At 56.2% G+C, this 18779-nt stretch overlaps 2 protein-coding genes across 4 annotated transcripts; one reads left to right on the forward strand and one right to left on the reverse strand.

Moving 5' to 3' along the window:
- Window positions 1–283: 283 nt before the first annotated feature.
- On the reverse strand, window positions 284–9693 carry WDR31 (WD repeat domain 31). Of its 3 annotated transcripts, none has more exons than XM_030507038.1 (10): window positions 9457–9693; window positions 6978–7111; window positions 6042–6171; window positions 5551–5625; window positions 4468–4612; window positions 4282–4382; window positions 3659–3726; window positions 2732–2873; window positions 1927–2089; window positions 284–1302 (listed from the first exon to the last, which is right to left on the reverse strand). In XM_030507038.1, the coding sequence occupies exons 2-10, from the start codon at window positions 7022–7024 to the stop codon at window positions 1142–1144; spliced, it is 1032 nt and encodes a 343-aa protein (XP_030362898.1). In that variant the 5' UTR covers window positions 7025–7111; window positions 9457–9693; the 3' UTR covers window positions 284–1141. The 3 variants fall into 3 exon arrangements, with proteins under 3 accessions (XP_030362898.1, XP_030362899.1, XP_030362900.1); XM_030507039.1 differs by having other exon boundaries at window positions 2056–2089; window positions 9457–9666; XM_030507040.1 differs by lacking the exons at window positions 6042–6171; window positions 6978–7111; window positions 9457–9693 and adding an exon at window positions 6003–6035.
- Window positions 9639–18599, forward strand: BSPRY (B-box and SPRY domain containing). The gene is made up of 6 exons (XM_030507037.1): window positions 9639–9743; window positions 10372–10470; window positions 10613–10843; window positions 12441–12466; window positions 13758–13882; window positions 17303–18599. The coding sequence occupies exons 1-6, from the start codon at window positions 9687–9689 to the stop codon at window positions 17827–17829; spliced, it is 1065 nt and encodes a 354-aa protein (XP_030362897.1). The 5' UTR covers window positions 9639–9686; the 3' UTR covers window positions 17830–18599.
- Window positions 18600–18779: the final 180 nt, after the last annotated feature.

The raw sequence follows: 18779 nt of genomic DNA on the forward strand, positions 1-18779 counted from the left end.
CTTCAAACTTATTTGCATTTAAAGAAGAAAAAACTTGTCAGCATTAGAGGAACATGGTACCCCTTGAGTGTGGCAGTCTCTGTCCCCTTTGTGTTCACCCACAGGAGATGTTAAAGGCCAGGGAAGTTTCTTTTCCATGTACCACCCCATGTCCTTGATGAACTGGGTGTTTCAAATCCACGGAGGCATCTCCTGTGCAAGTTTTTGCTGTGTCTCACCCAAGATGATAGAAAGAAGAGTGTTTCAGTATAGGACTGTCATGTTCTAATGTACACACTGCAGGGAGCTTTCTTACTTGATGTTTATTCTTTAGATTGAGGCTTTGCAAACGTGTTCTGGAAAATCAAAGCATGTTTTGAATGTGCCTCTGGGTCTGAGTGAGGAATGGAGAAATAACAGGTACTTCACAGCACAGTTTGCTTTCTGTCTGCCACCATAAAAACCCTTCAGGAGAAAAGAGGAGACTGATTCATGTCCTCACTGTCAGCTGGAGCAGCTCCATGTTCCTTGGGAGCATGAACATGGTTCTGTTCTCAGCACCTGCAGTGGAGATTGTGTTTTAAGGAAAAAAACCTGAACCCACTCACAGAATCACAGTTACTCACAAGTTACGTGCTTTGAGCAGTGTAGTAGTGGGGTGGCACCTGCCACATGCTCTATGCCAACTCTTATTTACTCCCAGGGAAAACACTACGGATGAGAGGCCAGAAAGCCAACCATGTCCTTGGCTGCAATGACAGGAGCATGGCCAGCAGGTCCAAGGAGCTGAGCTGCTCCCAGAGCTGCATTGGGCACAGTTATACAGGTTGTGACCACCTCTCACGGTGACTTGCCCCCTTCCAAGAGCTAAGGCTGACCTGGCACCCCTCAGTGCTGCTCCTTGGGGTTCCTCCTCCCTCACCTCCAGCACGTGCAGCAGCCTGGGGGTAGGTTTTGTAAGGAACACACGAGGCTCGCTCAGGAACAAGACCTTGGCTTGGACACATCCATGATTTGGCTGTTCCAGACAGCTCCAGTGCCTCCTCCCACCCACAAACTGAAACCAGTGAGTCCCCAGCACTGCTGATCACACATCGCTGCTCTGCAGGTGCAAGGTGGTGCTTCGGGAGCCACATCCCCTCTGCTGGAAAGGTGGTTGTGGTCAGAACACTGCCACCTCCTCCAGCGCCGGCTCCGCACCGTCACGCAGCCGGAGGACGTGGATTCCCGAGTTGGAAGTGGCACAGAGCAGCGTGGAGCTGTCACAGGCAGCCAGTGAGGACAGTGGTCCTGCTCCATCCAGGTACAGCGTGGCCAGGCAGGCTGAGGAGGGAACAGGGAAGTTGCTGGGGAGGTGAGACACAACCACACCAACCTCCCACCTCCTGGCTCTGCTCTGTGTGTCTGTCCCCCTCTCCTGCATCCACATCCCCACATTGGGATGTGCCCTTTGGAAGAGGGACCCTCCGTCCCCGTAAGCCCCATGGTCGGTCTGTGTGTTGCCCAGTCCGGCAGTGGCCAGCCAACAGGAATCTAGGCTGAGGTTGGGCTCTGCCCCTTCCCTCAAAAGGAGGCAGGGATGGGTTGCATGGACAGATATGGGGCAGGGCAGAGCTGCAGGGCTGTGTGGACACATTCCCAACATGCCTTTTTCTCCCAGATTGCTTATGGTCCAGAAAAATCTTTTCTACGTGCTGTGCAACCTAACATGCAGTTTTGATAAGCCTCCAAAAGGGAAGAAGAAGTCATTTCCCATTTCCTTGGCTGGAGAGCAAGCAGAAGCCGCTGGGTTTGCTCTGGGGCATTTCCACCCTCCCCTGCAGCTGGATTAGAGGAAAACCCAGAGATCTCAGGCTTCATCATGCCCATCACTGCCAGGAGCCAGAAACAAAGCAGCAGGTCTGTTAGCCAGAGCGGGGCGCACTGAGCAGGCAGGCTCTGCCCTACCTGCAGTGTCTCGGTCCCAGACCTTCACGGTGCTGTCACACGAGGCTGTGGCGATGCTGGGGGTGAGCGTGGGGCCCCATGGGAGGAAAACACCCGAGGTCGTGGTCTGGAAGTGCCCTTTGTACTCACACACGTGGCTCCTCGTCTGCCGCAGGTCCCACAGCTGCAGGGCACAGGCAGAGGTCAGAGCTGGATGTCCACAGACATCACTCCAAGGACATGGTGACTTGTTAGCAAGACTACAGCAGACTTGGGACTCTCTAATTGGGATGGATAATGAGGATGGAACATTTGACATTCTTTACTCAAGGACATCCTGGAAAGTTTGAACTCAAGGATGTACAGAGTCAAGATGTTCCAGATACTTTGCCAACTTGGCAAGAAAGTCCTGAGCTGTCTTCATTGTAATACTAAGAATCACACCCACAGGTCTCACCCTCCTGATGCTCACACACAGGGCTGAGAACCTGCAGGACTGAACCATGCTGTGGAAACACCTCCATCATGGGGGTTCCTGACAGGCTTTCTGTGAGAACCTCGTGCTCCTCAATGCCATGAAACAAAATCCCAGGGCTTTAATCAGGAAGAGCAGCTGCTCAGATACTCCCTGAGCACCGGACTTGACTTGCCAAAGGGACAGGCAGGAAGATACTAAGGCAAATACAGCAGAGCAAGGAGGTCCTTGAAGCGCCTACTGCCCTCTGCTGTATGCCATGGACACGGGACACGGGAGCACAAAACCAACGCCAGACAGCACACTCCCCGGTGCTGTGTCCCAGTCACCGTGGCGCTGTGTCACACTCACCGTGGCCTCGCAGCCCTCGCCCGCGGTGCCGCTGCTGGTGCTCAGGCAGAGCCGCCCGTCGGGGCTCACGTCGCAGCAGGTCTGGATGTGCTGCTTGCTGGGGAAGGTGTGAGCCACCTCCAGCTGCCGCATGTCCCACAGCCTGGAAGGAAGCGTGGAGGGAAGGGAAGGGGCACTCTGACGCATCATTGCCGTGACAGGCTTCCCTCCATGCCCCGTCCACCCTCACACTGTGCCCTTGCTGCTGTCCCCTTCACTCCCCTCAGTAAACCAAACTCCCAAGGCTCTCCCTGCATCCTTTCATTCACCCACTCAGGATCCAGCTCCAGCCGCTGCAGCTGTGCTGAGCTTCATTCTCCTTTTTACCCAGTCACCACCAGTGCTGTTTACAGCCACCAATGCCTCCGTCCTGGCCTCCCCTGGCAACAGACCACAGCTCCAAGACCCAGGTGAACTGGAAGGTGGCTTCTGGCCACCCCAGCGGGGCGCAGGAGGCCGGGTGGCCAGGACAAACTACCAAAGAAACAGCCCTTTGTGCTCTGGGATCTTCCATAATCCCACCGTGCCCCAGGCTGTGTGGCCACATGTAGAATTTCATATAATCATAGAATCCCAGCCTGGTTTGTGTTGGAAGGGACCTTAAAGCTCCTCCAGTTCCAACCCCCTGCCACGGGCAGCGACACCTTCCACTAGAGCAGGTTGCTCCAAGCCCCTGTGTCCAACCTGGCCTTGAACACTGCCAGGGATGGGGCAGCCACAGCTTCTCTGGGCACCCTGTGCCAGCGCCTCAGCACCCTCACAGGGAAGAACTTCTGCCTAAGAGCTCATCTCAATCTCCCCTCTGGCAGGTTAAAGCCATTCTCCCTTGTCCAAAGCCCCTCTCTAGGTTTCCTGTAGCCCCTTTGGCACCAGAAGACGCTTTTTTACCTGACTGTTTTATCCTCTGAGGTCTGGATGACATAAGGCTCCCCAGGCACCCAGCACAGATGTGTGACCTGCGGGAAGGAAAGGGTGAGCAGAAGCCACCTCTGCGCAGCCCAGGCTGGTGTCCTGTAGACAGGCAGCCACAGAGGCCACGTCCTCCCCCTCCTCGTGCTGGCCTGTGAGCAGAAAACAGATGAAACTTTTTCCTGCTTCCCACCAATGCTGCTCCTTTCCCAGGTTCAGTTCCATTGTGGTTCCTGGGGGGTATTTGCAGGCAGGGAAGTGCCAACAGCTCAACAGGACACAGAGCCATAGGAACAGGAGATGGTACCTGTACCACTGCTGGGCTGGCACAGAGGGAATGCAGCCCCTGCTGCACAACGTGCTCCAAACCGCTCCCACCTGGAGCATTAATGATTGCTGCGTGGCTCTTGGCATTTGTTGTTATGTGGAGAACAGAGTAACCAGCCTCCAGCTCTGGTCTCCCCCGGTGCACGGGCAACCTGAGCAGTGCCTCAGGGGCTTCCTGAAGCACCAAGCTCGGAGCAAATTCACTTCACAGGGCTTCATGTGAGAAATTGGCACTGAGGTGCCGTGACAGGATCCAAGGAACCAGCAGCTCCTACCACGTTCCTGAAGGTGATGACTCTGCGCAGACACTGTCCGGTCTCTGTGTCCCACTTGCACACGGTGTTGTCTCGCGAGCCTGTGCACAGCTGGGAGGCATCTGCAACCACACGTTCACATTGACAAAGAAAGTCAGGAAAGGTTGTCAAGAAATCCCTGGGGAACGGGAGCGTGTTGTCCCTCACCCGGGCTCACGGCCAGGCCTGTCACAACCAGGTCATGTGCTGCGAAGCGCTGGCTTGGTCCTGATGTCCCCTGGAGCTCCCACATCATTGCTGTCTTATCCCGGGATGCGCTGAAGACTCTGTTGGAGTCAGGGGCTGAGGTGACCTGGCAGGGACAAGATGGGAGAAGCCGCGTGGCCTCGCCACGAGCCCAGCGGGGACAGCACCAAGCTCCTGTGACTGTGTCAGAGCCTGAGATGTGCAGAAACATGACTGAGGAGAGCCCGACCTTCAAACCCTGTTTTGTCTGTGCTGATACGCACGTGCTGGACTGCCCAATGCTCACACTGAGGCCCTGCTCCCTTCTGCCTGCTGGACCCTGGCACAGGCAAACTCTGACACAGCGGGACCAGGGGAACCGCTCAGCCCCAGGGCGGTCACTGCAGCCCCTGCTGTGACCATGCAAGTTGTGTGGGGAGCATCAGGCAGCGTCCTCCCAGGACCCCCATCCTCCCAGGTTGCTCCAAGCCCCTGTGTCCAACCTGGCCTTGAACACTGCCAGGGATGGGGCAGCCACAGCTTCTCTGGGCACCCTGTGCCAGCACCTCAGCACCCTCACAGGGAAGAGCTTCTGCCTGAGAGCTCATCTCAGTCTCCCCTCTGGCAGGTTAAAGCCATTCCCCTTGTCCTGTCCCTACAGGCCCTTGGCCAAAGCCCCTCTCCAATAAGAATAAAAACCAAAATAACGATCAGTCTCATAGCATGAGACCTGACAACAAGTGAACAGCATCTCTGGATCAAAAACTTGACCTAGTAATTCATCTTGAGGTTTTACTCTTGGCAGGGAAGATAAGCACATGTCCAAGCTTCCTGGAGCCGTGTTTAGCCCGGATGCAGCCACTCCGTGCCACTTCCCTGGACAGCAAAGTATCAGTCGGGACCTTGGGAAAGACCTAATGCATCGTGCTACCCCAGTCCCTCTCTCTGATGGAGCAACACAAGCCCCCTATGGATGACAAACCACTGCTCCACCATTCCTGGCTCCCCAGTTTCTGACCGGTGGAGCACAGGAGACCCCCCTGCACTCAGCCCATTGTCACTCACCTTGGTGACCTCCCGCTGGTGGCCGGTGAACCGCTGCAGCACAGCCCCGGACCTCCAGCTGCAGACAGCCACGCTCTGTGGGAGCAGGACAGGCAGAGCAGCCCGTGAGGGACGGACACACACCTCCTTGGTCATGTTATTATGAGCCCTGTGCTTGGAGAGGGAAGGGGTTCTTCTGGTTTGAGCTCCTATAGCATACACAACTGTCTCTTTAGAGCCCATCCACTGCCAGGTACTATAAGGGCCAGTCCAGTGATTCCAAACCTGGGTGAGAGCATTGGATGTGATCTGAGCTCTGGAGAGGTTCTAAAACTTGATTCAGTGTTCACCCTCCCTCTAAGCTCATCTTGTCTTCCGGAATTCAGAAACTAACAAAGTTGTTACCACTCATGGAAATGTTTAAAGCTCACATTGAAACGCCATTTTCCCAACCTGTCAGTACACTTTCCTACCTGTGATTGTGCTGTGCCCCATGGCAGGGGGAATCTCACCTCATCCCTTGCTCCGGACACGCACAGGTCTGGTTTGAGAGCAGCCACTGAGGTGACGGCATCGCTGTGCACGGGGCAGTGCTGCGGAGTGGCTCGAGCAGGTCCCACCTCTCCCACGGAGCCATCAGCCCTGCACAGGCAGAGACAGCATCAGGAGCTGCTGGTGCTCTGGGCACAGCCAGGGTGCTCTGGGTACAAGCAGGGTGCTCTGGGACACAGGCAGGGTGCTCTGGGCACAGTCAGGGTGCTCTGGGTACAAGCAGGGTGCTCTGGGCACAGTCAGGGTGCTCTGGATACAAGCAGGGTGCTCTGGGACACAGTCAGGGTGCTCTAGGGCACAGTCAGGGTGCTCTGGGTACAAGCAGGGTGCTCTGGGACACAGACAGAGTGCTCCAGGGCACAGTCAGGGTGCTCTGGGCACAGTCAGGGTGCTCTGGGACACAGACAGGGTGCTCTGGGCATGGTCGGGGTGCCCTGCCCCAGCGAGACTGAGATGGCATTGCTGGCTGGGCTGGAGAGGGACAATGTCTGCCTTTAGAGAGCAAAAGAGAAGCTATGAATGGACAAATGCACCTCCTGGATTAGGTGGGACAGAGTAGACCTATTCCACCCCCAGAGCTGCTAAATATTTAGGTGTTTACTTGCCCTTTGCTGGAGCAAAGAAAAGAAATTCTGATCTCACCAGCCTCCACTTCCAGTGACACCAGCCTGGCCCTGACCTCCCCTGAGCTCTGACACTCAACACCCACCTTGCCAAGCACGCTGAATCCCCCCTGCTGCCACCCTTGGCTCTCAGCTGCTCTCCAGGCAGAGATCACCCACCCTGCTGCCAGACATGGAATTATTTCATAGAATCCCAGCCTGGTTTGGGTTGGAAGGGACCTTCAGGCTTCTCCAGTTCCAGCTCCCTGCCACGACCACCTGGCATTGCTTTACCTGTATTTGGTGGCGTGGATGCTGAATTTGCTCTGCAGTTTCCCCATAGCCCTGCCAATGAGCACGGCTCCTGCTCCGGCCAGCAGTGATGAGCATCACATCAACATCTTGGGTACGTGCTGCTGGGACATGACCTGGGGGTGAGGGGACATGGCATTAGTGGGAACCCAGAGAAGTTTTTGCTTGTTACATACATGGGAGAAGTTGCTGATAATCACAGAATCCCAGCCTGGTTTGGGTTGGAAGGGACCTTAAAGCTCATGCAGTTCCAACCCCTTGTCGTGGGCAGGGACACCTTCCACTAGAGCAGGTTGCTCCAAGCCCCTGTGTCCAACCTGGCCTTGAACACTGCCAGGGATGGGGCAGCCACAGCTTCTCTGGGCACCCTGTGCCAGCACCTCAGCACCCTCACAGGGAAGAGCTTCTGCCTCAGAGCTCATCTCAATCTCCTCTCTGGCAGGTTAAAGCCATTCCCCTTGTCCTGTCCCTACAGACCCTTGTCCAAAGCCCCGCTCCAGGTTTCTTGTTCCCCTTTAGGCACTGGAGCTGCTCTAAGGTCTCTAGGCGGGGGGTGGAACTGGATGATCTTTAAGGTCCCTTCGACCTAAACCATTCTATGATTCTATGATCACTTCATGTGAAGCTTGGAGAGGTCTTTCCATCTCCAAACTCCAACTCCAGGACTAGGCTAGACAAGACCATCTTGATAACCCAGATTCATTCAGTACATGACCCCTTGCTCTCCAGGCTGAGGCCAGGCTGCCCTGTCCCAACCCACATCACAACATCCAGGCCCCATGACCTGCAGGAGCCCTGGTTACAGCAAGGCCTCAGGCAGCACGTTCCCTCTAATCCTCCTGGGTCACAGACTGAGCACAAGCCAGTTTCAATGGCAGTGAATTGCCACGTACAGTAATTGGCTTCTTCTTAGCCTCAGACACACTAATTGGATGTAGCCTGTACCCGGTGTACATCAGTGCTCCCGTCTGCCCGGTCAGTGGGATTCTGCTCATAAAAACCAGAAAAGAAAGCCCAGCTGCTTGTTCCAGCAAAGAAATAACCTGGTTCAGGGCTCTGCAAACAGCAAATCCTGGAAGCACTGAGCGAGAGCGGTTGGGTGGCTGCAAACCATTCTCTTTCTAATTTTACCCTGGCAGCTTTTGTGATTATCAGTTAGTAACACCCGCTTAATCCCCACCTGCTCTGCCCCTGAGTTTGCATGTTCTGAAAACACAAAGAAGGGGCAGGGATAGTTCAGCAATTCACTTCTTTCAAACAGACCAAGCATCTAAGTTGTGTCAGTGTATAAGAATTCCAGAATGGTTTGGGCTGGAAGGGACCTTGAGCTTGAAGCAATCTTTGACAATGGGAGAACTCTGGAAGTCATTTCTCCTGCAAAACAAGATTCTAGGACAAAGCTGAGACCTAATTCTGATGTTTTAATCGTGGCCATTACTATGTGTCCCAGCCAGCCATTGGTGTTCTACTCGTGGTTAACGTACACGTGCAATCGTCCCTGCCTGCAGAGCAGCTCAGACCGAGTGCACCAGGGCACCGAGCTGCCGGTGGCCACAAGCAAGGTCTGTCTGTGCCCAACTGCCTCCTCCTGCCTCCTGCCCACTGCAGAAAGGGGAGGTTTTGCTGAGCCCTGAATGAGAGCACCAGCTGCAGGATGTTCACCTGGGGCTTCCCTACATGTTATTCATGAGCCTGGTCCATCACAAAGCTCTCTAATAACGCAGGGATCCTGCAGCAGCTGATCCGTACAAAGCTGCCCCTCTGGGAGGCTGATTTTCCCTCTGGAGGATCTCCTATCCTCCCTTCCCGCCATGCATTGCTTAGCAGAGATCAAAACCACTTTTTACTACAGTGTATTTAAAACATAACCCATGCTGCTGCCTCAGCCTGAGGCGTTGCAGTGGATCCGTACCATGGAATAGGGAAACAACCGTACCCACAGCAGCAGGCACAGGAGTAACAGCAGAGCTTCCTCCCAGTTTTCACAGGGTGTTAAATATCCCTTAGGAGAGGGGGGTGGATACAGGGGCAGCCCCAAGGCCCTATAGCTGGGGGTGACCCCATGGTGATGATGTGGGTCCCCATAGCCTGGGGTGACCCCAAGGCGATGATATGGGTCCCTATATCCTGGGGTGACCCCACAGTGATGACCTGGGTCCCCAAAGCTGGGGGTGACTCCACAGCAATGATGTGGGTCCCTACAGCCGGGGGTGCCCCCGTGGATGCTGCCCGGGTGCATCCCGTGTGCCTGTAGATGGGGGAGCTCCCATCTCCCTGAGATGGGAGGACGTGGGGCAGCCTGCCCGCTGCAGACCAGGTCGTTACAGCCGGGGCAGCGGCTGGGAAGGACACGGGGACAATGCGGGTCCCCACAGCCGGGCCAGCCCCCTGGCGCGGCTCTGGGGCAGCCAGCGCAGCCCCGGGAACCCGCCCTGCGGGGCCGCTCCCGCCGCGCACTCACCGGGAGCGGGCGGAGCCCCGACGTCCCGTCCCGTCCCGTCCCGTCCGCGCCGCCCGGCTCCTCGGCAGCCGTGCCGTGCCGTACCGTGCCGTGCCGTACCGTACCGTACCGTGCCCGTACCGGAGCCGTGCTGGTACCGTACGTTACCGGGCCGTGCCGTGCCGGGGCGGGGCGGTGTGCGAGGCCCGGGCGGGGCCGCCGCCGCCCCGCGGCAGGTGCCGGGCCGCAGGATGGCCCAGGGGGGCCGGGAGCCGCGGCCGCTGGCGGAGCGGGCGGCGGAGCTGCGGGTGAGCGGCGGCGGGGCCCGGGAGCGGGGCCCTGCCCCAGGGGTGCCTCAGCCTCGGGCCGGGCCCTTCCCCCGGTGCCCACCTGGGCCGAGAGGAGAGCGGGGCGTGTGGGGCTGCCCGAGGCGGGGCGGGTCTGAGCGGGGAGAGGGGCCGCGCCTGGGTCTGGGGCCGTCTGGGGGGTTCCGGTGGGGCCATCGGGTCCCTGTTGGGGTGTGGGGCTGTGTGAGGGGTCTCTGTGGGGAGGTGGGTTCTCTGTGGGGCTCCTGTTGAGGTGAGGTGCTGTGTGGGGGCGCTGGTGGACTTTGGGGCTGTGTGAGGGGTCCCCATGGGGATGGGAGCTGTCTGTGGGGCTCCTGGTGGAGTGTGGGGCTGTGTGAGGGGTCCCTGTGGGGAGGGGGGTTCTCTATGGGGTGCCTAGCAGGGTGTGGGGGTGCTGGTGGGGTGTGGGGCTGTGTGAGGGGTGTCCCAGCAGGAGGGGAGGCTCTCTGTGGGGAACCTGGCAGCGTGTGGGGCCATGTGGGGCTCCTGGCAGGGTGTGTGGCCATGTGAGGGTTCCCCCATGGAGAAGGAAGGGGTCTCTCTATGGTGTCTCTGTGTGGTGCCCGAGGACCCCCATGTTGTGTTCCAGAACAAGATCGTGGACCGGTGTGAGCAGCTCCAGCTGCAGAGCGCTGCCATCGCCCGGCATGTGGACAAGGTGCTGCCAGCCAAGGACCAGGCTGCCCTGGTGAGTCACGACGGTCCCTGTGGCTGGGGCTCGGTGAGGGGTGGTGTCAGCAGCTGAGCCCGCAGAGAGCCAGCAGAGGCGGCCAGTGCTGTTGTTGGGGATGAACAAGGCTGATGTTCCTCCTGTCTCCTCGCCCCGGCAGAGCGCAGCCAACGTGGCGCGGGAGCTGGTGATCCAGAGGCTGATCTTCGTGGGGAATGTGTGCGAGAATGAAGAGCAGCGGCTGCTGGAGAAGGTGCACGCGGAGGAGGAGCGGGCGCACCAGAGCATCCTGACCCAGCAGGTGCACTGGAGTGAGGCTCTGCAGAAGCTGGCTGCCCTCCGAACCTACCTGGTGGACATGATCACCAACCTGGATGACCAGGGCCTGGTGGTGAGTACTGCTCCTTGTACCGAGGGTCAGCTCAGTCAGCCCAGAGGTGACCTAAGCTTTTAATTTATGGGACTTACATATGGTGTTCAGCAGCTTGCTGCACTGATAGCATGGAGGCAGAGTTGGACAGGACCTACATTTGCAGGTCTAGCTCAAGGAACCTCCTTCATCTGGTTCCTTGAGCCAGGTTCCTGGCTCCTTCCTGTGCCAGGAACCTGTGGCTCCTTCACCTGGCTGAAGCCCCTGACAAGCCCCTGTGGTCCTAGAGCATCTGCTCTGCCTGATTCTGCTGCTGCTTGCAGTGAGGTACAGAACCACACAAGCTCAGGTCTCCTAAGAAGCTTCAAGCTTCTCGGCTTGAAGCTGCCAGCTCTCAGATGCCCTTTGGCTGGGCAGCCAGGACATCTCTGGGTTGGGAGCTGCTCTTACAGCGGTTAGTGGAGCCATCAGTTTTCTAGTGTTCTGTCCAGTTTTAACCAAAACGTGACCCTTGGGAGCACCTGTAGCTCTTCTTGAGAGCCTGCCCTGTTGTCTGGCACATCTCTGCTGGGGATATTTACCATGCAGAGCAGCCCATGCTTCCCTTCGCTCAGTTCCTCCTCTGGCTATTAAATCATCTCAGTTTACCGAAGCGATTCCTTGGACACGAGCAGGAGGCACACACCTCCTGCCTTGCTCTCAGCCTCTGCTTGCCATGTGTAACTTGTGAAGTGGGGGGCAGCTGCTCTGCTTGAAACAAGAACTGATGCCACGGGCAGAAGGTAGATGCTGCTCCTTCGGTGGGAAACGCAGCTCCTGTCGTGCCCCAGCAGCTCAGGTGGCTGGGCTGTGGCCTCGCTGAGGGAAGCAGAGGGTGGAAAGCAAGATCCATCCCATGCCTGTGGCAGAAAACAGTGAGACCCTCAATTTCTCCTTTTGCCACATAGTGGAGGGGAAGCGGGGATCACACATTCCCCACCTTGGGATGCTGGTGTTGGTGCTTGTGTCTGTCAGGAATCGATACGTGTCATGTCACAGGACAGTGAAAGGCACACAGAGCACCCTGCAGCTTGTATTTGAGCAGAGATCAAATGTTCTCCTACCACTTTGTTAACGGGGCTGTACCTTGAGAACACACCGTTGCCAGTGGGTACAGAAACAAGTGGGACTGACTAGGAGGTTGTGTGACTCTTGGCTTAGGTCCTCTGCAGCTTCACCCCTCACTGACAGCTTTGGGGGGTGTTTGCTGCAAGCATAGGGTGTTCTTGCAGCATGCCCTGATGGGATGAGGGTCGGGGACCTCAGGGCTGGGGTTCTCATGCTCGGTGCAAGGCAGGGTGCAGTGTGAGGGCTCCAGATGCAGACAGGCTGGCGCCCACCAGAGGGTGTGGAATTAGAGCTGGTTCTTTGTGAGTCCTGAGTCAGGGAGTGGAAAGTGCTGCAGCTGGAGAAAATGGGTCCTGGTTCCCCCTGCTCCCCAGGGTGAGTGCTGGGGTGAGGAGTGGTTTCTCTGGGTCAGGAAGAACAGTGCTCCCTGGGTTTGCAGTGCCCAGCCTGTGTTTGGGATTTTATCTGTGGGGATTGCTGCTGTGATGACTCTTTCTCTCCTTGTCCCCAGCGTGCAGAACAGGAGATCTTCGAGAGGTTAGTACCTGGCTGCTCCCAGTCCTTTCACTGCTCCAAGCTTGCCTGCACCCCTTGGCTCCCGCTGTGAGCAGCACTCCATTGCTCAGGCAGCTGGTGACACCTCTCTTTTCCTCCCTCATGCTGCTCTTGTGGGGCTCAAGGACACAGAATAGAGATCCTGTCTCCTCTTCACACGCTGCTTGAGACAGAGCCGTCTGGCACCTAGAAACGTTCCATGTGCAATGTCTCTCTGAATGCACTGGCTCTTGCTTACGGGAGACCTTCTCCAGCCCCTCAGAAAACTCCACAGGGCTCACTGGGAGGTGGAGCATTCCTGACCCTGGCCTGATGGCTGGAGGTGGGATGGTCCATCCGGAAAGCTGGAGCTCTCCATGCCTGGGGGGCTTGTGCCCAGACTTGCGCTGCCTCCTTCCCCGAGGGGCAGGTTGCACAGAGGGGTGAACCAAGGGCAGATGTAAGCATTCCAAGGCCAGGTTGGACACAGGGGCTTGGAGCAACCTGCTCTAGTGGAAGGTGTCCCTGCCCGTGGCAGGGGGTTGGAACTGGATCAGCTTTAAGGTCCCTTCCAACCCAGACCACGCTGGGATTCTGTGATTTCTGACCACCACCAGTAACGTGGGGCTGCCCTTCCTTGAGAAGGCAATGTGGTGGCTGCATTTTGCAGGCATTTATTTCCGGGGCTGCTGCAAGGCTGCTGGCTGGCACTGGCTGGACTCTGCTGCCCAGAGGACTTTCAGGGGGATTTTTGCCTGGAACCTGCCTGTAGAGCAGCCTGTGCCAAAGCCTTCACTTACAACCGAGAGGTGTATGTGCTGCAGGCCATGGGGAGCCCAGCAGATCCTCCATCTCCTGGCTATGCTCTATGACATCTGGAGTTGCTCTCCTGTTGCATCCCCCCTACTCTGAGCCAGGCTGTGTTGGTGCAGAGGGAATTCTGACTCTCTCCCACCACCCTCTTCATTGTGCTCCTCTTGCACCTCAGTGCCTGCTCTCGGATGCATTTACTCTGTGTTTGCTGAGCGAGGAGGCTGTTGGCTCAGGCTGCTGGGATTGTACTTAAAACACTGCAGTCCTTTCAGAAGGGGCTGTAATCGAAGCCAACCGAAACTATCACAGGACAAGAGCTTGTGTAGGAATTCCTGCTGTAGTTCCTCTGCGCTCCTCTTGCAACTGCTCCAGCTCGCATTTCTGCCATACCTCCTGGTGATCTTTACAAACACCTTTATTGACCTCCCAGCTCTGGTCAATAAATCATTGTATTTCAAAATACCTCTTATTTTCTTGCTAGGACAGAGGTGGCGGAGGGAATCTTGGAGCCACAGGAGTCCCTGAAGTTAAACTTTAACCAGACGTGTGTTCAGAGTCCACTGCTGCATCGACTGTGGGCCTCTGCTGTTCTCTGCTGCATCGCAGGTCAGTGTCTCCTGCAGGTCCCACACTCCCTGGGCATTCCTGTACACCCGTTCACGTTGTGCCCAAAGAAACGCCCTGATGCTGTGTCAGAACATCCTGACGCTGTGTCCTGCCCAGCCCCTGCCAGTTGCTTGGAGCCCCCAGCCCAGGGGGCAGCACCAGTGGTTGGGGAGGGGGGACAGGGGCCGCAAGCAGCTGGTTGTGGCTAGGAGGAGAACTGGAGTTTGGAAGGACTGTGCCTTGTATCAGCTCTGTGGCTTAACACCAGTTGGTTCCTTATGCTGTTTCCTGGGTCACTGTCAGCACTGAAGCTGGTGCTGCTGGAGGAATCTCTGTCACAGAAGTTCCTCTTCACCATGTCCAGCATTGGCCTGCTGGTGACTTTAAAAGAGGGTGAACTCACCTGTGTGGTGTCAGTGAGACGCTCTGACCTGCTGCAGTGAGAAGTGAGGGAATGCAGTAGCTTTCTGATCCTAAGGGAAGATTGTGGCTCTGCACCCCTGGTGATTTGTTAGAGACGTTTGTGATCTGGTTCAGCTCTTGCTGTTCCATGGGAAGTGTTTGTCAGGCCAGTCACGTGCTCTGGGCAGGTTTCACCAGGCTGGTGTTGGCTGTGTTGAGCAGGGAGATGTTTTGCTTCCAGATGTTGTGCTTTGCTTGAGTGGCTGGTTGGAAAATGTTTGTTCTTGCTCCTGCTTTCAGGCCATCATTAGAGCATTTCAATTGTATCCTTTGTTCCTCAAGGGTGGCAACATCCTTCACAACTAGAAAACATTTGTCCTGTTTGCTGCCTGGTGAACAAGCCCTGGGGTGACCTTTCAAAGCTTCTGCATAAGCTTCTGCATTAACTTCTGATTTTTGCTCATCTCACTTTTGATGCTGATGAGTGGTTTCCAGTTTTCCCTGTTTCCACGTCCTTCTCAAAGGTCTGCACTTGTGGCTTTTATTGCTCTTGTGGTTTTGAGTGTTAGCTTGAGGACCTGTGGTACCAAACACCGTCATAGTTTGTTTCTTCTACTGCAAACTCTGGTGTAGCTCTTCCTTTGGGATTAATTTCCTGCTGTTTGAGTGTCTGAGTGCTGGCAGTTATGCAAACTCTTGTACTTGGAACATCTCAGCAGATGTTCAGAGCCATCAAGTCAAGCAGGAAACCGTTCCATGATTCTCTTTGTTTTCACATGTTGTTTTTTTGATGGATTCCTCTCCCAGCAGCCTCCTTGTGAAATGGAATGACTCTCAGGCATTCAGCTCTTGTAGTGGTGCACTTCTTAAACAGACATTTCATTCTGTTTGGCTTTAGTTGGGTGGGTTTTTGTGTGTGGTTCCATTTGACGCGCCATTACGGCATGCCGAGGATGCCTGCCATACCCTTGCATACCTCATTAGTCCATAGTCCACCCAGGACCCAGCCTTAGAGATTGAGTATTAACTGTGGCGATCCTAGCTTTCTTCCAGAGACAGTAATGTTGTGCTTCACTTGGTGGTCCCTCCTCCCAGAGGCAGTAGAACAGGCGTCAGTCTTGTTTATCTGCTTGGAAACAGTAAATTCCTGGCCTTGAGGGTTTGTGCTGTAGCCTCTCAAAAACCTGCAAACCAGCAGGAAACAGAAACTTCACACTCAAACAGATTCCTTTGATGTCTTCACTTGGCAGCCAGGCTTCTGTACTGCTTATGTTTGGGGTTTACAAGGGCCTGTAGGGACAGGCCAAGGGGAATGGCTTTAACCTGCCAGAGGGGAGATTGAGATGAGCTCTTAGGCAGAAGCTCTTCCCTGTGAGGGTGCTGAGGCGCTGGCACAGGGTGCCCAGAGAAGCTGTGGCTGCCCCATCCCTGGCAGTGTTCAAGGCCAGGTTGGACACAGGGGCTTGGAGCAACCTGGTCTAGTGGAAGGTGTCCCTGCCCGTGGCAGGGGGTTGGAACTGGATGAGCTTTAAGGTCCCTTCTATCCAAACCATGCTGTATTCTGTGATACGGTAGAGCTCTTGCTGGCAAATGACTCGCCTGCTCCAGCCTTGTTTCCTTGGCAGTTTAAGACCTAAAATGGATGCAGTGAGGGTGGAGGAAGGCAGGGCAAGGAGGGGTACCTGCAGGTAGAAACTCCATCCCCTGGGAGCAGGTGAGTCAGTTGGGTTTCAGCCTCGTCTCTTGAATTTACAGAGCGAGGGAGACACTCGTGTGGTTATTCAGGACTCACACAGGATCTGCAGACCTGCTGAGGGGTCTCATGCAGCCAGGGCAGGGTGAGCAGTGCTGGGTGCTGTCACCCTTGGGTCTGCAGTAGTGCAGAGCCCTGGTGGGTGCCGGTGTCCTGCAGCCAGCCTGGCTCTCACCCCGGGCTGCAGCTCGCTGGGTTTGTGCTGTGGTGCAAGGGCAGCCCCTTCATTCACAGCAAAACCAAATCATGGTTGTGCTCATCTCTAATGCCTAGGTGCTGCCACCCTCCACTGCTCCCAGCACACCCAGGATGGGTTGATAAATAACTTGGGCGGAAATAACTTTATAGGAGGAAAGGGATTTCCCTACCCAGCCCTCTCCATTCCTCCTCATTCCTGTATTTCCAGCTTTGCAGGTTTTCTGCAAACAGCCCTCCCTCCTTGTGCAGGCTCCTGACTCACCCGGGCTGGGGGAGGAGAAGTCAGGTCCTGCTCACTCACAGTGGGCACAGAGGAGCTAAGGTTTGGGTTGCATCCAAAAGCAGAATGAGCCAAACCGACTGAGTTCTGGTTTGTGGGGATCTGGGCAAAGGTCACAGTAAGATGAGCAGCATCTTGTTCAGCCTGGAGAAGAGAAGGCTCCTTAAGGAGAGACCTTAGAGCAGCTCCAGTGCCTAAAGGGGCTCCAGGAAACCTGGAGAGGGGCTTTGGACAAGGGCCTGTAGGGACAGGCCAAGGGGAATGGCTTTAACCTGCCAGAGGGGAGACTGAGATGAGCTCTGAGGCAGAAGCTCTTCCCTGTGAGGGTGCTGAGGCGCTGGCACAGACTTTTCCCAGAGAAGCTGTGGCTGCCCCATCCCTGCCAGTGTTCAAGGCCAGGTTGGACACAGGGGCTTGGAGCAACCTGCTCTAGTGGAAGGTGTCCCTGCCCGTGACAGGGGCCTGGAACTGGAGGAGCTTTAAGGTCCCTTCCAACACAAACCAGACTGGGATCCTATGATCTTCTCTGACTTGGCAGGACTTCTAGTGCAAGGGGGGAGAGGTGCCTGGTGAAGTCTGGGCTTTGTTGAGTCTGGTTTGAGAGGGGAAGCTGTGGGGAACTGTTGTGCTGGCCCCCAGCCCCTGTTACCCTGGGGGGCAGATGGGCCCTCAGGAACGATGTGCGAGGGGAGGGTGGTTGTGATGGTGTTTCTGATGGCCATGACTTCTTCAGGTGGTTCAGGTGGTGGCCACCGAGTCGGTGCTCACCTTGTGGCTCCTCTTGCAGGCTCACAGGAGATTCACATCGATGAGAAAACTCTCGGCCCCCACCTCAGCCTGTCGGAAGACAAGAAAACCCTGATCTTCAGCCCCAAGAAAGCAAAGGTGGACTTGGATGGCCCAGAGCGGTTTGACCACTGGCCCAATGCTTTGGCTACTGCAGGTTTCCACTCTGGAGTCTGTGCGTGGAGGATCAGCGTGGACAAGAGCTGTGCCTACAAGCTGGGGGTTTGCTACAGCTCGCTGCCACGGAAGGGCTCTGCCAATGAAGCTCGCCTGGGCTTCAACGCTGCCTCCTGGGTCTTCTCACGCTACGACAGGGAGTTCAGGTTCCTGCACGCCGGGCGCCTGCAGGCCGTGGAGCTGCTCAAGGCTCCGGCAGAGATCGGGGTGCTGCTTGACTTCGCAGGAGGGGAGGTGCTCTTTTATGATCCCGATTCCTGCACCATCCTCTTCTCCCACAGGGAGACCTTCACAGAGCCCCTGTACCCTGTCTTCGCTGTGGCACACGAGAGCATCTCGCTTGTCCAGTGAGCGAAGCATTGTGCTCGCTGGGGGGGCAACTATGCAATTGTATGTACAGTGACTGTATGTACACTATACAGTATCTTTGTCGGGGAAAGGAGCCCACACAGGACCTGCCTTCAGACTACCTCTGTTCTCCATGTGTTTGACAGCAGCTTTCCCCTCCTCCGGGAGGATCACCCACCCCGTGTCTGTTGGGGTGAGGGGTTGAGGTGATGCCTGGCTCTACCATTTGATCTGTTATTTGGTTCCTCTCTGACCAAGGGCAGCTCCCAGCCTGATGGTGGGCTTCAGAAAACAGGAGAAATAGGGAATGTTTCCTGCTTTACTTGACAGCTCTGGACATGTGTTTGGAGGAAGAGAAGGGAGGAGGCACATGGAAAGGGACATCATTGGGACACAGCTGGTGACATGCTTTGGGAGGAGCAGGGACAGTGCAGGGGGCTGTCACCTGTGGGACCTATGCCAGGGCAGGGGCAGCCCGAGGGGCTGCAGCCCATGGAGGAGCCCATGTCAGAGCAGAGGAGGAAGAAACAAGGAGCAGCAGAAACCCCACCTAAGCTGCTCCTTACCTTGCTAACAGTTTGGGGGTTCAGTGTAACGTGCCAAAAATCCAGGGAGCTGATACTAGGCCCGGAGGAAGGAGAGGGGTTGGACTGACGTTGAGCCAAGGGAGAAGGGCGGGAAAGGTGCTTCCCTGTTTAAAATTTGTCATCTTTATTACTCAATGCCCAAATTGGTACAGTTCAATTGGCAATACATTAAATGAAGTGAAACTGCCCAACTTCTGTTTTGTGGGTGGCAGGAGGCCCACAGCCACTATTGGGAAGAGGGTGGTGGGGCTGGTGAGGCGGCCAACCTGGGGTACACTGAGGTGAGCAGGACTGCATGTGGGTGCCCTGCATGGGCAGAACTTCCCCCGGACAGACCAACCCGGAGGCGCTGGAGCCTCTCCCCAG

The sequence above is a fragment of the Strigops habroptila genome, chromosome 15 (genome assembly GCF_004027225.2).
Source record: "Strigops habroptila isolate Jane chromosome 15, bStrHab1.2.pri, whole genome shotgun sequence".
Lineage (NCBI taxonomy): Eukaryota > Metazoa > Chordata > Aves > Psittaciformes > Psittacidae > Strigops > Strigops habroptila.

What these genes read in the sequence shown, in the direction of transcription:
- WDR31 (XM_030507038.1), bottom strand. Translation starts at nt 7,024, where the DNA reads ATGGGGAAACTGCAGAGCAAATTCAGCATCCACGCCACCAAATACAG. An exon ending in TCATCACCTTCAGGAACGTG is followed by an intron (nt 3,727 to 4,281) that starts GTAGGAGCTGCT and finishes TCCTTCCCGCAG; the next exon opens with GTCACACATCTGTGCTGGGT. An exon ending in TCAGAGGATAAAACAGTCAG is followed by an intron (nt 2,874 to 3,658) that starts GTAAAAAAGCGT and finishes GCTTCCTTCCAG; the next exon opens with GCTGTGGGACATGCGGCAGC.
- BSPRY (XM_030507037.1), top strand. Translation starts at nt 9,687, where the DNA reads ATGGCCCAGGGGGGCCGGGAGCCGCGGCCGCTGGCGGAGCGGGCGGCG. An exon ending in AGCGGGCGGCGGAGCTGCGG is followed by an intron (nt 9,744 to 10,371) that starts GTGAGCGGCGGC and finishes GTTGTGTTCCAG; the next exon opens with AACAAGATCGTGGACCGGTG. An exon ending in TGTTCTCTGCTGCATCGCAG is followed by an intron (nt 13,883 to 17,302) that starts GTCAGTGTCTCC and finishes CTCCTCTTGCAG; the next exon opens with GCTCACAGGAGATTCACATC.